Here is a 17,910-nt window from a genome sequence, read left to right as displayed (position 1 = left end):
AATTTGGGAAGAAGAAGAAAAGGAAGATGATGAGTTACCTTTAAACATAGATCAGCTTAGGGGCTGGATGGCTCAGTCAGTTGAGCATCTGACTCTTGATTTCGGTTCAGGTCATGATCCCAGAGCCATGGGATTGAGTCCCTTGTCAGGCTCCCCACTGAGCATAGAGCCTGCTTAAGATTCTCTCTTTCTCTCTCTCTCTCTCCCACACACACTCTCTCTCTCTCTAAACAAACAAACAAACAAACAAACAACCTCCCCCCCCAAAACCCAAGTTTAAAAAAAAGAAAAAAAAACCACGGATTAGCTTAGAAGAAACAATAGTTTAGATGGTGGGTGGCAGGATTACAAGGCTAGGGACCCCGTTTGGTGCTCTCTAGGTTTACCTTCTTTATAAGTATCAGAAGAACCTCTCCTAAGACAGTCCCCTTCTCTGGGTGGTTATCTCAGTGTTTTTCACCTTCCTTTAAGAGTCCAGTTTTCCCCCTGTGTGGCCTATCTCTTTCCCGGGAGAGATGGGGAGAGAACAGCTTCAGAATAGGTTATTTACCCAGAAGCTGCTGAGTCTCCAAGAGAACATCCTAGAAACCACATTTTATGTCATGTGTGTCCATCAAATAAATATCTGATGCTTCCCAGAAATTTGAAATCTGCTTATTGGGACGATCTACTACAAACTTTTTGAAATATATTTGATATAGCCCATAATAATCCAAGCGAGACCCAGAACAAAAACAAGGCACACCTGTAGCTCATTTGTTTCCACTCTTTCGATGGCTCCAATTCCCACTTTTGCCAGGAGCATATTAGGATCACCTGCCAAACTGACTTACGATTTAATGAAGCATCTCACGTACATGCATTTGGTTCTCCAAAATAATCCCTTTAAGAAAACACATTTTTCCTTTTCAAATGCAGTTCACAGCCTTTTCTTGATATGAACCACTTTCTAACATTACTACTGACTATATTGAAATGAATGAATACATTATAAAGCACTTTATCTTTATTGCTGCCTGAAGTGATCCACAGAGAGTATAATTGCCAGCTGTGTATCCTAGGCACATAATTTCATTACCGGGCTCTTATGGAGCCATCAGTCCTGTGGATGGTCCTCTGCCTGACAAACCAGCCACAGAATTCCAAACTTGACTTAATGTCAAGTGCCGTATTGAGGTCAGTTCGCCCTAGCCTGAATCCAGGAGATGCTACAGAAGCCTGGGGTGCCTGGGCCATTCTTAGAGTCTGCTCAAAAAGCCTGTCATATTTCTTTTTTTTTTTTTTTTTAACGCTTATTTATTTTTGAGGCAGAGAGAGACAGAGCATGAACGGGGGAGGGTCAGAGAGAGGGAGACACAGAATCCGAAACAGGCTCCAGGCCCTGAGCTGTCAGCACAGAGCCCGCCGCGGGGCTCAAACTCACGGACCGCGAGATCATGACCTGAGCTGAAGTCGGCCGCTTAACCGACTGAGCCACCCAGGCGCCCCGAGCCTGTCATATTTCTGATAACCTGAGGACACAGCTTCTGATCAAAGGGTCCCTCTAGGAAAAAGTTGACCTATGGTTCCTTGGACTGTCCACAAATATTCTTAACAGGTGGTAACCCTAATTTTAATTCTCTAATCATATTTGTGTTCAAGGCAAGGGCCAATCACCTTTCAGAAGTGGGGTGGTGAGGAGCTTAATACTGTTGTGGTCTTCATGTGGGGGCTGGGGGTAATCCAGTTTCTCTCAGTTTCTTGAAATATCACTTAACCTACCAACTGGAGATTAGTCCCAATTAGAGGGAGTGTGGGTGGTTAAAACATTTCTGCCAGCACGCAAATATACCCTGGCTTCACACTTGGCTATGAATTTCTGTGGAATTATAGGAATTTAGAGGTAACCTTGTTCAGATCTCTCATTTCATAGATGAGGGATGAGAACTCACATTTACCTAGACCTCTTGAGTGTCTAGTGCAGTTAGGAGATTTTCATTTACTCTTTAGTTGGCTGATGAGGGAACTGATGATACCTTTGCCTGAGCATGTACAAAACATCACAGTCCTGAAGGAAAAAGAGTTTTGATTAAAGAGGAGAGAAAGGGGCACCTGAGTGGCTCAGTTGGTTAAGCGTCCGACTTCGACTCAGGTCATGATCTTGCAGTTCGAGACGCGAGTTCGAGCCCCACGTCGGGCTCTGTGCTGACAGCTCAGCCCCTCCCCCACTCGTGCTCTGTCTGCCTCTCACAAAAATAAAAACAAACATTAAAAAAGAAAAAAAAAAAGAGGAGAGGATAGGGGTGCCTGGGTGGTTTAGTCAGTTAAGTGTCTGACTCTTGATCTTGGCTCGGGTCATGATCTCACAGTGTGTGACTTCGATTCCTGCTGACAGTGCACAGCCTGCTTGGGATTCTGTCTCTTCCCCTCTCTGCCCCTACCCTGCTCATTCTCTCTTTCTCTCTGAAAATAAATAAAATTAAATGAAAATAAAGAAATACATTTACGTAAAGGAGAGGGTAAGAAGAGGAGTAGCCTTGGGGCAGGGCAGATATGGATGAGTTTGCTGGAAGATGGAGGAAGGGTGACAGAGGGAGGTTGCCCAGGATACACTGAACACACTCTGTACCTCAGTGAAAGACACTGGAAGTACAATCTCTGAGCCCATACCAGGACTGCCTTTGCCACAATATTCCAGGTTGTTGGTGTGCACTTTCAAGGTAAGTTTGATTGGAATCTAGAGAGGTGTGTTCCACCTCTCAAAAGATGACGTGCTAACAACTGCTATGTGTATGATGTATCTTTATTTAAATTAATTTTTACAATCACCTTGGAGGTTGGTATGGTCCTTAATTTTAGAGATGGACATTTCTTGGCCAGGTTCTCCCAGAAAATGGCAGATCTGGGATTAGAACCCAGGTTTGTCTGGCTCCAAATTTATGTGACAGAATTTCAAATGAGTAATTTAATCTCTACTCATTAAAAGTAGATTAAGGGGCACTTGGGTGGCTCAGTCGGTTAAGCGTCCAACTTTGGCTCAGGTCACGAGCTCACGGTTCGTGGGTTCAAGCCCTGGGTCGGGCTCTGTGCTGCCAGCTCGGAGCCTGGAGCCTGCTTCAGACTCTGTGCCTCCCTATCTCTTTGACCCTCCCCCACTTCCACGCATGCATGCTCTCTCTCAAAAATAAACAAATAAAACACTAAAAAAAAAGTAGACTCAATGACCTCATCCCTCCATTTTTAGGCTGTTTAAGCCAGTGCAGAGCACAATAGCACTGAGCATAACAGCATCGGAGGAAACAACCAGCAATAAGATAAGATGCCCCTTCAGCTTTTTCTAAATTCATGGTCTTAAGTACCTGTGTCGTGTTTGTTAGCCTTCCAAATTCCTGGTGTAGTCTCCTTGAGTCCAGATGTCCAGCAACAATTTATGACCTATAATTAAACAGAATCCCCTCTCCTTATCACACCCTTCAGATAGAGTCCTACCACACAAAACACAGCATCCCAAAACACTTCTCTTTGATTTAATGTTGACAGTCATTCTTGTTCTCATTGATTAATATAATCATATGAAAATATGGTACTGAGTGCCCTTAAAAGTCCACCAAGAAGAAAAATGTAATTAGACCATATCGGGGTAAAGAAGTAAGTCTTGGGAAGGTGGCAGAAAGAGGAGGAAAGACGAATTCGGGACTGAGCAAATGTCACAGACTAACCAGGCAGGTTTTACCTGCACGGGGTGTGTGAGGGCATGTGTTTATCTGAAACCCTGGAAATCCTCCAGATTCAGTCCCACGAGCTATGTGACAACAGGCCGTCTTTGAAAGGAGCAAGGACACATCACTTTGGTTGGAATTCCTGGTCAGAGAGTGTGCGAGGAAAGATAACAGGCTGGCTTCCAGGTCTGATTAGCCCTCTCCGTGGGTGCACCTGGCAAAAAGAAATCGCTATGGGTGGATGTGTCCAGGGACGGGGGCTGGGGGGCTTTGGGCCACAGAGGGGAAAGGACACACACAGGAAACATCCAAGACTTTACCAGTGTTGTTCTGCCGGGGGATTCCTTGGAGCCTGTAGCTCAGGTTTGCCAGAGTTGCCAAAGACAAACGCTTTCCCCTGCTGTCCCTTTCACTTCCCAAGTTAAGAAAATGTTAAGTCAACACAGAGGCTCCTAGGAAATGTCCAGCTGTCCTGCGAGGGCAGCTCATCTCTGTCCTGGAGGACCATGACTCTGCACTTCTTAAGGAACAGGTTGTTTGTTTGCTCATGTGTATCTATTTGTTTATATATCTTCAATACCCCTCCTCGTTTACTGGAGAAAACCTAGCTTTCTCAGTATGTAGCTGCAAAGCACATGATGGGGAAGATGTGGGTGTTTATAGCCATCTGTGGCCTTGAACATATTACCAGAGTCATTTGGATTTCTGTGGCTTTTTGTATGAAGCGAATCTCATAGGTAAATACAGAAATATTATATTCTTCGTTGAGCAACATCACATCACCATCTTCTTAGAAGAGATGAAAGTCTTTCACCTTACAGCTCGTTCTTTCACTGTGAACAATCTTTTCTAACAGGACTTTCTTGGGATCACAGAATGTTACAACCAGAAGGGAGATAATGAATGAAAAAAAGAACTTTTCCACTGTAAAGGTCCATTCAAACACAGAAGTCCTTACAAATGCCTATATTAGGGGGAAAAACATCCAAATCCCCATGCTGCATTTGGAGTCTGTTTTCTGTTTGTTCTGTTCTCAGTAGGGAGAACAGCTCATTACTGTCCTGGGCACGAGCCTTTTATATACTTGAAAACCATTGCTGGCTAACCCTGTAACCCTCTCGCCTCTGAACGGAATTACCTTGGCTCCTTTAACCTCTCCTGATCTTTATTCCTCAGACCTCTAATCTCTTCTGCGGTTTTCTGTGAACTGACTCCAGCTTCTCCCTCTCCCCTATTAACTGCAGCCCCGAGGAAGGGTCTTCCCTGGTTTATGTGGCTGAGCAGGGAAGACGGGAATGGAGAGGCGGGCAGTGACAGCAGAACTTGTTAGTGGACAAACACAACAGAAAACGGGGGAGGAGTAGGCAGTCTTTCCAGAAGTTAGAAGTCAGACTTCGCCACCAAATCATTTTCATTTCAGAGCTTTCCAAACAATGGCACACAAGTACATCAGTGAACCATTTGCTTACCAAACATTTTACAAGGTTTTGCTATAGGCCCGGCACTATAGGCCTGGGATCCAGGACACTGCCAATTCTTGGTCCCCACGCAGAACCCTGCCTGCGGACGGTATATGTTTTGCTGTCATAAGTTAAGTCTGTGTTTTAATTGGTTACTGGTATTTTAAATTTAAGAGATTACACCTACAATTTCACCTACAATTTTCAGTTTCTTTCAAATCCTGAAGGTTGGGGAATATGAGGCTTGTGTGTCAGGCCTGGGATTGTGTGCTAGAGCTGAGTAGTAGCTCCCCCATATGAGTGGGGAACTGCCTTCAGTTTTCCTAAATCCCATCTGGCCCTTTGTTATGGACTGAACCGTGTCCCCCAAAATTCATGTTTTGAAGCCCGAATCCCAGTGTGACCATATGTGGAGAGAGGGCCTTCAAGAAGGCAATTGGAGGCAGGGGGACGGGGTGCCTGGATGGCTCAGTTGGTTAAGGGTCTAGCTCTTGGTTTTGGCTCAGTTTGTGAGTTCAAGCCCTGCATCGGGCTCTGTGTTGGTGATGCAGAGTGTGCTTGGGATTCTCTCTCTGCCCCTTCCCTACTTGCACTGTCTCTGTTTCTCTCAAACAACAAACTTAAAAAAAAAAAAAAAAAAAAGAAGGCAATTAGGGCCAGTGTCCTTATAACAAGAGGAAGAGACACCAGAGAGCGCTCTCTCTCTCTCTTACCATGTGTATACAGAGGAGAAGGAAAGGCCCTCAGACAGAGAGAAGGCAGCCATCTATTAGCCAGGAAGAGAGCTCTCACCAGAAACTAATTCTGATGGCACCTTAGATCTTGGACTTTCAACCTCCAGAGATGTGAGAAAGTAAGCTTCTGTTGTTTGCGCCCCTGCTCTGTGGTGTTTTGTTATGGGGCCCAAGCAGACAAATACACCCATGTACTTCACTTTCTGCCTAGCTTCTGTGGGCATTTGAGTTTGAGACCCCTGCTCTATGTGCTTGGGAGTTAAAATACTGAATATCTGGTTGAGGTATTTTGTCTACTTGTAGAGAAAGTTAAATGGAGAAACAATTGTAACACAGGACATAATGTAAGAGATGTACAAACTGATGTCAAAGGATGGAACTGTCAATGGGAACTGTCATCCCAATGGCTGGGATGGGAGGGAGAATAGAGTTGTCTCCTCTGTGGGGAGGTAGTGTGTCAGAAGGTTTTTGAGAGATTAGCAGGATTTCAACAGATGATGATGGAACACAAGGCAGCAGCAAAGGCTTGCAGGCATGAGAGTGGAGGGTATATTACTAGGTTTGACTAGCGTTCAGGGTCCATTGCGGGGGCGAAGGTGTGGTAAGATGAGGCCAGGAAAGGAGAAGAAAGTCAGATTATGAGCCATGAATGAATGCCACACCGTAGGGTTTGGTTTAATTCTGGAATGAATGAGGAGTACCTGAGGGGGTGGAGGATAGAATTGAGTGGATGAAAGGTATGGTTTAATTAATTCATTGAGCACATATTTGTTGGGAGCATCCAAAGTGCCAGGTGCTTGCAAATACAGCCCTGGGCAAGGTGGGACGAAGGCTCTGCCCTCATGGAGCTGGCAGAAATAAACAATCGGCTGCATAACATAATGTCAGGGAGTGATGAATCCTATGAAGAAAAATAAAACAGTGCAAGAGGAGTAAGAGGGTAGAGGGTAATACAGCAGGTACTGCTTTGGATGCCCATGGTCAGGGAGGGCATGATATTTAGGCACAGCCTGAATGAAGTGAGAGAATGAATCATGTGGGTATTGGAGAATATAATTCCAGACAGAGAGAACAGCAAGTACAAAGGCCCTGAGGCAGCAGCACAGTTATGTTCATGGAACAACATAGAGGCCAATCTGGCTGGAGTAAACAACGGGAAGAATGATGGGCAGTGAGGTTGAAGTAGTCAAGGATCAGATCTTTATCTAGGAAGGGAACTCCAGTGCAATGGCGGGGGTGAGGGGGTGGGGGCGGAAGGGGGGTGGGACTGATCGAGGACCAGGACTGGAGCAGGGAGACACCCCCTAGGAGCTCATAGGAATGAAGAGGGCTGGATCAGGGTGGGCAACCGAGTTGCAATTGTAGAGTCATACATACTCTAGGAGAAGGATATATTTTGGACACAACGTGAAATCCCCAAACAGAGCTAGTCTTGGGGAAGACAGGACTTTGGGGACAGGATGAGATGGGGTACCGACCTCTCAATCTCTGGATCAATCATGTGCAATAACAGCTGTCAGAGGAAGAGGATAATCAAAAGGTCTACAGTCTGCAACTGTCTCAAAGAAGAGTGAAGGCAGAGATTAGAGTTCATCTGTTTCCACAGCTCAGAAGCCCAGGCACTGTCCATGGGGCATAAGGGAGAATGTAACCGTTCTTCCCCTAAAAAGTAGAACACTGTCACTTAATACTACAGATTTCTGGCAAATGTCCCCAAACCTGGTTTGGTCTGGCCCTAGAATGAAGTGACTTGTTCTAATAAATGGAAATAAAAAGAGTTGAAAGGCAATACAGAGGGAGGGGTCAATGCAGACCAGAATGTGGTTGGCTTGGTATAGTTTCCCTTGGGCATTTTTTTTTTTTTTTTTTTTTTTTGAGTTTTAGTGAGGAGGAGGTAAATAGTCCTTTGAGAGCCATATAAAGCTCTGCTTCCAGACTGCAATGGCCAGGGAGCATGGTCATCACCTTTGGCATTGTTCTCTAGATTTTTTACCCTTGGTGTTTTTCCTTTTCCTTGCTTGGCTGGGAGAATTATGAGCTCCTTTGGAAAGAATGCCGGGCTTTCTCCCTTGGCCCTGCTGTGGGCAAACATTCAAAAAAATGTTAATTGTAAATATCTGTGATAAGAGTGCCCTCTTCTGGTATACCCTATTTGTCTTCAGCTGCTGTTTCCCTGACAATGCTGCATTTTTAGGCTTAATTATCTTTTTTTATTAAATTGACAAAGGAAAAAGGCAAAAGTCATTGTTGGGGATAAATTAATTTTACCCACTGTTTCTAGAACTTTCTTCCACATCCTAATCCTTATTTGGCCATAGTCTCTGAATCTTCTGATCCAATCTTTCTTTGGAATTTACACATAACCTTTTATTAATTCACACACACACACACACACACACACTCGTAAAAATGGCAGAAAATCAAAGTGTGGAAGGGGTGTTGATACAGTTCACTTGATCGCTTTTCTGCCTGTTATTTATTGAGTGCCTGCTCAGTTTGTTGAATGCTTGAGGCATAAGCCTTTTCCTAGGACCTTCCGGATCCTAAATGAGTAAGGTACAGTCCTCATCTTTGCCGAGTTTGGTGGTGGGAAAGATGCATGAGTAAATATAAAATTATAACAGCAAGTGACAAAAAACTGAGGTGTGAACTGTGAGGTGGGTGGTCACAGGGGGACGTGAATTAATATCTTTGGTGACTCAAACACAAAGGTGAAAAAAATGTATGCCTTCCTGACCCGAATTATTTCTCCTGACAGTCACATTTCTCTGTGCACTAGACCTCAGGATTCTACCCACAAATCATGATAGGTTTAATATATTTCTGTGTTACTAATGTCACAAAGTGAGTTTGGATCTGAAAGGGATGTGTGTGTATACACACACACACACACACACACACACACACACTCAGTTTTCTCCTAATTTTTTTCTTCTATGTTCAAGGGAAAAGGTTTCCTTTTATACCTTGAATATTTGGAGAGACTCTACACATCTAGCTTCAGCAAATTAAATATTTCTTTTAATTGCAGAATACCAGTGTACAATGAAAAAGGTTATGTATGGGTTTTGCTAGAAAGCATTGTTCTGATAGAAATTATTTTCCTCCATATAAAGGAAGAGTTATCTTTAATGAGACCCTCCAAATTTTGTTCTTTGCAAAGGAGAGGCTTGCTCCCCTCCTGGTCTCTTGTGACATTTATCCATTGGCTTTAACCCACAATCTTGTATCTATGGGGCTCTGAAAGTTACCCAGTTTCCCAATGACTCTTGACCTTTTATTTTGTTTTATTTGGAAAATTTATTAATGCAGTTTTTCTATGTCACTAATCTTCTGCATAAGAAAAGCTTTAATTAAAACTGGGAGAGAGAGTGAGTATACAGTGAACTACATTGGTTCCTCATATCTATCCCTTGGCTATACATGCAAATGAAATGTATTGGTGATATTTTGGGGGTATACTTCTCACCAGACATAGATGGTATTGTTTATTATTTTATTTTTATTTATTTTAGTTATTTAAAGTATTTATTTTATTTTTTAATCACTTAGGATTCCTTTTGCATCTGCATAAATTTGGTCATCTTTTTAATTTCTTTCTCAATAATGGCTTTAACTCACAACTGTGTACTAAAAGAAAACTTTTCTTTCCCTTAAAGTCAAACTGAAAACCTTCCTTTCTCGTAGGACAGCTATCCCTAGGACTCTTGTTTTGGTTCACTATGCTTCTGTTGCTCATCCTGCACCCTGTCCAAAACTATCTTCTAAACTCAGGAATTTCTAAGAGAATCTTAGAGAAGTAGCCACAAAATCTGTAAGTTATACCCTGAGAAACACTGATTTGGGGCATCATCTTGGTGATTTAAAATAAAAACCTCAAGTGGACTTGGAGAATGCAGAAGCTCAGTGTAACTTTGGATCTGGTTGGTCCTTAGTCTGTCTCAATGATCCACTATGGGTGGAGCCTCGAGGGCTGTGCCTCTACACCCGTGGTGGACAACTGAGCCTTCCAATTCTGTTGACTTGTTTTTTTTTTTTTTTTTTTGGTGGCGGCAGAGGTGCTAAATCAAAAATAGAAGCGAAACACAATACTCAAAATGGCAGTGAGAAGTAAACAGAGGTGAGGGAATCAGTAAGACAGAGGGGACAGAGTCAGGGCACTGTCACTCATGCGCTATTGTCCTAGAGCAAGCCATGCATGTGCTCGGGGCCTCATTTTCCCTACTCTAGAGTGACCAGGGCATCTTGTGGGAGGTTCAGGTAGGATGAGGAAAAGGAGATGGGGTGAAATATTTGAGGCTTAGGGTCCCCACCCTGGTTTCAACCTAAGCACCTCAATTTCATTCTGTTTTACATGTTTTGCTTCATCATAAGACCTTGTGTGAAGAAAACAAAAGATCTTTGATCCAGCAAAACAAAACAAACACCTTCATTAGACTTAACGATTTCCAAATTTCCTACTAGCTCTAGAATTCTAGGAGAATCAGAATGGTGGTATTCCTTGTTTTCCTGCCCAGTATCAAATGACGACTTCCTTCTGATTTTCCTGCAGTCATCTTGTGACTATTATGGCAAAGCCTGAGGCTGTCAGAGGCCACCACAGACAGCTTAGGCATCGAGCCAGTCCCAAGGCAGCCAAACAGAGGTGGATCCTGGTGGCAGACTTTAATTTCAGGATGAAACCTCACCTGTGGCTATAGTGTCTTCCAGGATTTTCAGTTACATGAGTCAATAAATTCCACCCCCACCTCCCTTTTTGCTTAAGCCATTTAGAATTCAGTTTTTCTGTCACTTGCAACCAAACAATTCTAATTGGATCAGATAGTGTTTAAAATATAGTCAACGAATGTTTACTGCAATATCATAGAGTACCAAATAATAAATGCTTGAGATACAAATCAAGGAACTATTTTTGTCATCAACAACTTAACTTTAACATGCTGACCTCTGTGTACGGAAATCAGTCCTGATTTACTACCAATAGGACATTCCTTTGACTTGTTTAATTAACTAGTGATGAAAACTCTTACTTGTGAAGCAATTAAATGGATAGTTTTGGTCTCACTAACATATTGAGGCCATCTGAACTCATATGGAGGTAGATAAATCTACCAAATGTAAAACCAATAAAAGCAGATAATTGCAACACTACAAAGCACATTGAAAGAAACAGGGCTAAAATCTCCCCTACTCATCTTTGTGAGAATGTACATTGTAACAACTGTTTTAGGGCAATATTGCCCAAAGCCTTAGAACTGTGGTCCTATTTGGATTTGGCAATCTCACTTCTAGAAATGTATCTTAAGAACTAACTGTGGATATACACAAAATCTTAGATATGGAGATATACATAACTACATTGATTACAAAAGCATAAGCACACACACACACACACACACACACAAACTGTTATGGGTAGAACTGTGTCCCCCACCCACCCAGCCCAATGCATATGCTAAAATCCTAACCTTCATTACTTCAGAATGTGACTGTATTTGGAAATAGAGCCTTTGAAGAGGAAATAAAAATAAAAATGAGGTCATATAATTGGGCTCTAATCCAATATGACTGGTGTCCTTATAAGAAGAGGTGATTAGAACACAGACACACACACACACACACACAGAAGATCATAGGAGATACCAGAGGAAGACAGCCATCTACACACCAAGGAGAGAGGCTGATAACCGTGATCTCAGACTTCTGGCCTCTAGAACCTTGAGAAAATTAATTTCTGTTGCTTTAGCCACCAGTCTATGGTACTTTGTTATGGCAGCCCAAGAAAACCAGTGCACGCACACACATGCACTTACACACACAGGCATGTGATGTCGATCAGTATGGGACTAGTTAAATATGCATGGCTCATCCACACAATGGAAACCCATTTATCCCATTTAAAACGATGCAGATAAATACTGTTATGAAAAACTCTTGCTGATATGTTATTAGGTAAACTAGATTATCACACAGTATGTATAGTATACTCCTTATTTATAAAAACATCTATGTGTACATATATAATGGATATTAGTTTGGTCTAAGAGAAAATACATTCCTTTGTTCAGAAAAGTGAAAAATGGCTCTGCTAGCAGTTGTTGGATCATGATGTTGTCAAGTGGAAATTAACAACGTTTACAGAATATAAAGAATGCTCATAAAGTGACATTCTGACCATGTTTGGAACAAGATGAAGACAAGGCCACTCTATAACCATAAAGATAACTAAATATCTTCTCTAACACTGATGACTGCTGCTTTCTTTTTATATTTTTATTAAAAAATTTTTTTAACTCTATTTATTTTGAGAGAGAGAGAGTGAGCAAATGGGGAAGGGGCAGAGAGAGAGAGGGGCAGAGAGAATTCCAAGCAGGGTCTGTGCTGATAGCAGATGTGGGGCTTGATCTCGTGAACCTTGAGATAGTGACCTGAACTGAAATCAAGAGTTGGTCACTTAACTGACTGAGCCATCCAGGCGCCCCATCTTTTTAAACTGATATCTCTCACTTCAGTTTTTTTCCTTTCAAGGTGAAAGTTAAGATAGTCATCAGCAAATTCCCTTTCTTTTTGACAGAATCCAATCCAAATTTGATCCCTGTTGCCCTAATGTCTCCTTAAAAGTATCCATATAAAACCTCAATGCCCTGAGACGCCCCTCTCAACTCCTTTTTCAGTGGCTTTGGTCAATAGGCTTTAAGAGTTCTAGATGAGGTAACTTTGGCCCCCTCCCACTCACCAGAACTGGCTGGAAATTCCATCTCAGCTGAGTTTTATATAGTGGACAGCAAACAGAGGGGTTACAAATGGTCAGGTCTTTGTGGGAGCTCATTATCCTTTTTCTAAGATGGCAGCTTCATTTCCTCAGCCAAACTGGGTACGAGGATCTTATGCTATAGGATAAGGCCAAAAATCTTGGGCTCAATTCCCCATTCACAGGAGGCTCTGTGGGGTGGGCCCTGGGTCTTCCCCATTCACAGAACCCACTGCCACTGGCCTCCCTAGTGAACCTTCTGTCCTCCTGGCTTAGACCTCCTCTACTCAACACCAGCCTCAACACTCAACACCCAGTACTCCTTCTGGGTACGTGAGGCCTCAGCCTTCTTGCGCCCCCTAGCATCCATTTCTAGTTCTGCAACTGAAGTGTATGAGCTATGGAGCTCAGGCTCAGGATGCAGAGTTGGCTTAGGAATGAAAAAGAATAAAACACCTCTCATTCTTTTTTAGCAGTGAGTTCAGCACACATCAATCTGTGACTAATACCCTGGCACATATTCTAGAAAGGGTTCTGAATATATAACCTGAAGGGTTAAAATAAGTGTCTCTACAGTTGTATTATGGACCTTTAAAAAGGTTTCTGTGGGTTACTTACTTTTTCTTTCTAATTTTTGTTACATCGAATATTTGCTTTCAAAATAAGAAAAAAGTATGTCATTTATTTTTAACTAATGGAAGGGAAAATCAGAGAATAAGAAGAGGTGGAGGGTGAAAGGAAGAAACCAGGGCCTTCCATGGTGGGTGCAGAGGTGTATCACTGCAGTGTGAACACAGGACAGCCCTGGAGGTTGGTATTCCCTGGAATTCTGGAGTAAAGACATCAGCCTTTTGGCTCTGATTTGCACTTGTAAGAATATTTTAAGTGGCTTTTTTACCCTCTGTTTATCAATGAATACAAGGTAGTCCCATGGAGGCAGCAGGTGGTAATGGGAGTTCCTAACTGGGGAGAAACTTTCTTTGGAAAGGGAAATGGCATGATGGGTTTTATCCCTGGTTTTATATTAGAATTACTGATACCTGGGCCATACCTCCAGTGATCTAGTTGGTTATTGGTTAAAGGAAGCAGAGGGTGGGTGAAGAATGGAGCCCTCAATACAAAATTCTCCTATTCATAATTTTCCCTAGGGCCATCTTTGAAAGGAAAAGTGGGACTACAGATTATTTCTTTCCATCAGTGTTTTCTCGGGTATGGTATGTGTACCATTGGTACAAAAACTATGCATGTCGTTGCAGGGAAAAGAATTTCAAAACAGTTTTTAATGGTGTATACTTATTATATTGTATATTAGAAAAATTAGAAAAAAAATACATCAAAGTTATGATTTTATAGTAGTGAAAGAACTTTAAAAAAATGAAATTCATTTATATAAAATGCGAGTCAATCGATATATTAGGTAAATCAGATACAGATAAATTAGGTAAATTGCAGTGCAGGTGGTACATGGATATGGCAAAAATCAAGTTGGTATGCATGTCTTTAGACTGGGAAATACAAGCAAAAATTGCTTTATCACACCTTTTTGAAAGAGGTGAGCTTTGGGCAGTGATTCAGAGCCGTGCCTCCAAACATTGGACTGAAAATATGTGGGGCTGGCTGAGAGCTTGCAGAAAAAGACATTCCAGGTTTTAGTTCCTAAGACCTGGGATGGGGTCCAGGACTGTGTCTTTTCCTGAAGCTTTCCTGGTGGTGCTGGTGCAGCCTGGTTTGGGAACCTTAAAGAAGGGAGCAATACCTCTTTGGGCTTGGAAGAGCAGTAGTTCTTTAAGATAATGAAACTTATTTTAAGTATTTGCTGGCTGTGAAGCCTATTCATTGTTGTTGACTGTCATCATCATGGCTTTGTAAACTTTTAATTTTTAAACTGCGCCTCTGGGTCTCAGCATTGAGCGAGTGTGTGAAAATTAAAATACACACAAGCAAGCACACTATACCCCTGCCAAAAACACATTTCAATCTGATTTAACGAATTAAACAAACAGGAGTGAATTACACCATTAGGCTCCACAGGGCTGCCAGAGCAAACCGACAGCGTGGTGCAGACCGGGCATGGGAGTCATAAAGTGCATGTTTCTAGTGGAAAGGAGATGCTCGAGTGGGAGCTGTTTCACGGCAAATTGATGTTTACTCAGTGAGTTTCAGAGGAATCATTGTGAGGCAGCTGGGAGGGAGCACTCTGGGATGGAAACCCTGCATTGGGGCCCAGAGTCCTGTGAGAAGGCGATAGAGAGGAGTGCAGAAGAAGAGACATCAGACACTGGAAAGCTGCAATCCCACCAGATTGGGGAGGGGGGCGGGGACAAGGGGGAGATGAAAGACTAAGAGAAAGCTGGCAGCACCAGAGGGCACAGAGACTTTACTGAAAGGCTGGTGAAGTCCTCCACTTGAACAGCAGCAAATAGTTGCTGTTGGGGAGAGGGGCGCAAAATGTTGTCCTAGAGGACACTTAAGGAACAGAATAAATTCTTTAAGGAAATCATTAAGAGCAAATACCCATCTAGGTAGTTTCAGCAACTGACTATCTTGAATCTCCTGTGGCAGTCCTTAGTTCAATGGCTCTGTTTTATGGTCCAACTGGGTGTTAATGTCATATGCCCTGATTTTAGGGTCAGAAAAAAATGAGGAAAGGATCTGGGGTTAGAAGGCCAAGATGGCATCCCGATGGCCCTGCTCCAGTGTAAGCTGGGACATGTGAATTGCAGAAGCTGATAGACTGGGGGCAAGCGTGGATTCCTGGACCTCCCAAGCAAAGGGGACAATTGCCAGGGGCCAGGCCACTCAGCAGGGTTTCCAGAGGTAGTGGCCACTGTTTTTCACCTACTTCCAATTCAAAAAGTCCTACTCACAGACTCCTAGTCAAATTCAAATTGTTCTCTTTATCTGATGGAAAATTTTCATACCATGCCAAAGAAACGGGACAAAGATTTGTCTTATTTCTATTTACTGTTGCCTTTCCTTATCAGTTTCTTCATACATACATACTTTTAAAACTAGTTCCACTATTTCGGTCCCCTTTTGCTGTTATTCTTACGGAGACTGATGTTACAGGATTTTGGATGCAATTTTCAAAGACATGGGCATTATGACACTTTGTACTGTGGAATAATTTTATAAAGTAATTTGAGTTTTGGGGGGAGATAGAAAATGGAGCTTAGCAAAGTTTTTCCACTAGGTGTCACTCTTGATCCAATTAAACCCGCTAGCGGTGTTTATAAATAGAAGTATATCTATAAAACATTGATATCCTTGGTTACGTAAACATGAATAACAAAATGTCCCCACCTGTGTGTTCTGAAGTCCTTTCCCGGTAATCTCTGTCATAAAAGGAGACCATACATCAGTTCTCTGGAGGACTAATTCCTATCACAGCCACTTCTGTTGTGAGACCTTGAGACTTCTTTGGCGTTGGCGTTGCCGGCTGGCCGATGAAGTCGGAGCCTTAATTCGCTGATTTTTTTTTTTTTTTTTTTTTTGTCACAGGACCCTGCCCCTTCGGGATCACGTTGGAATCTCTTGTGATTAGAGCTCATGTTTCCAGAATGCCACGTTTCCGGTTGCTGCTCCCAGGAGTGCTGTCTGCGGGTCTCTCCAGGCTGCACCTTCAGCGGGCCCCACGTGTCCTGCATCCCCGCGCGCTCCCACCCCGCCGCTTCCACTGGCTGCAGTGAGCCTGCCAAAGGGCATGGGGAAGTTCAGGGACACGCGGCCCTGGGAGGTCGGCTCTTACCGCGGCCGTTCTGGGGCGGGGCTGGTAAAGTCGCTGCTGGCAACTTTGAATTTCAGAATATGGGATTATTGGATTGGTCACGAGTACTGGCCAAATTTGACTGGTTTCTCGTTTGCACTGCTTCAGGGATAGAAATAGCAACGATCTGATTCAGAGAGACTGTCTGGGGTTTTAATTAAAAAATAGGCCTTATTCTTGTTTTAAAAATGTTATTCTTCAATATATAAGGAGATCACCTTCAGAGAAGAAATAGGGCATTGATAACTAATATTTATGTAACACTTTCTGATTCATGAGGTTGTCTCAGATTCATTACCTGTGTTACCTTCAGCATAACCTTGGGAGATGAGTATTAATACTACTGTGTTTCTGACTGGGCCTACAGCTGTGGTGTTCCATGCTTGCTAAACTGGAATTTTAATCCAGACAACCTGATTCCAAAAGCTATGAAGTCCCTTAAACCAGGTTCTTAAGTAAGGCGTACATCAAAATGTCCTGGTGAATTTTTCAGTATATGTGCTCCCAGATCCATGCTGAACATTGTCAGAATTCCCTGATACTGTGTTCATTCAACAGTAAAACACAAAATAGGCATATAATATCACATTAGGTAATGATAGATGTTTTGGGAAGAAAAAAGAAAGCAGACTGAGGAAGTAGAGGGTGACAGGGGTGCTATTTTAGGAAGGATCAGTTGGGGAAAGCCAATCTCTCCAAGGAGGGGATATCTGAACTCAGGCCTGAATGAAGTGGGGCCGTCAACTTTGCAGCTGTAGGTGGGAAGGATGTTTTAGCAGAGGGACTAGCAAGTGCAAAGGCCCTGAGGCAGGAGTGTGCTTGGTGTGTAAAAAAAGGCCATGTAGCTGGAATGGAGTTAATTAGGGGAGAGTGCCAGGAGACGGGCTGGGAGATAGCCTGGAGCCAGATGTTAGGCCTTCAACTGGTGTTGCACGACTTTAAAAACAGGTGCGAGCACAAGTCTTCACTCCTCTAATGATCTTTTTTTCTTTTACCTTGCTGAGCAATGAAAAGGAAAAACAGGGAAGATAAAAGCACAGCTAAAATACAGCCCTGATGAGCTGCCACCATTGCAATCACCATGAAGCTGCAGTCAGGGCTGTTCGAGAGACCAAGAAGACTGAAAATGGTTAGTGGTGAATGAGTAGCTGCTAATTTGATAATCACCGTGAATCCGAGTGAAACAGATTTGTTCGCCTCACTGTCTACAATTTACTTTTATTTGTGATTGAATTGTAATTTCCATTTAAAATCATTATAAGGAAACAATACGTTCCCATCACGCTCACTTAAGTGCCATCCTGGAGTTTTTAGTTTTGCTTTAACATTAAATCTGGTCATGCTGTCTTTCATCCCCACCATCAGGATTTTCTCTTAAGATGCTGTTCTTTTCCTTGTTGTGTTTATCACATGGGGGCAAACTACGCATGCCTGGAGAAACAATGATCACATTTCACTTCTAAGATAAGTACAGATTGGTTACATTTGACATTTTCTCTTA

The 17,910-nt window shown here is 42.7% G+C and overlaps 1 protein-coding gene across 1 annotated transcript in view; it reads right to left on the bottom strand.

The window, feature by feature from the left end:
• Positions 1 to 16,000, bottom strand: part of GYG1 (glycogenin 1) — a 76,264-nt gene extending 60,264 nt beyond the window's left edge. Inside the window, exon 1 of the mRNA XM_058730179.1 lies at positions 15,947 to 16,000. Coding sequence (XP_058586162.1) covers positions 15,947 to 15,985 — 39 coding nt within the window. The 5' untranslated portion in view covers positions 15,986 to 16,000. The remainder of the gene's footprint in view (positions 1 to 15,946) is intronic.
• Positions 16,001 to 17,910: the final 1,910 nt, after the last annotated feature.

This window comes from Neofelis nebulosa, chromosome 5, assembly GCF_028018385.1.
Source record: "Neofelis nebulosa isolate mNeoNeb1 chromosome 5, mNeoNeb1.pri, whole genome shotgun sequence".
NCBI lineage: Eukaryota > Metazoa > Chordata > Mammalia > Carnivora > Felidae > Neofelis > Neofelis nebulosa.
Note: the sequence above shows the minus strand (reverse complement) of the source record. Positions and strands in the feature narration are given on the sequence as shown.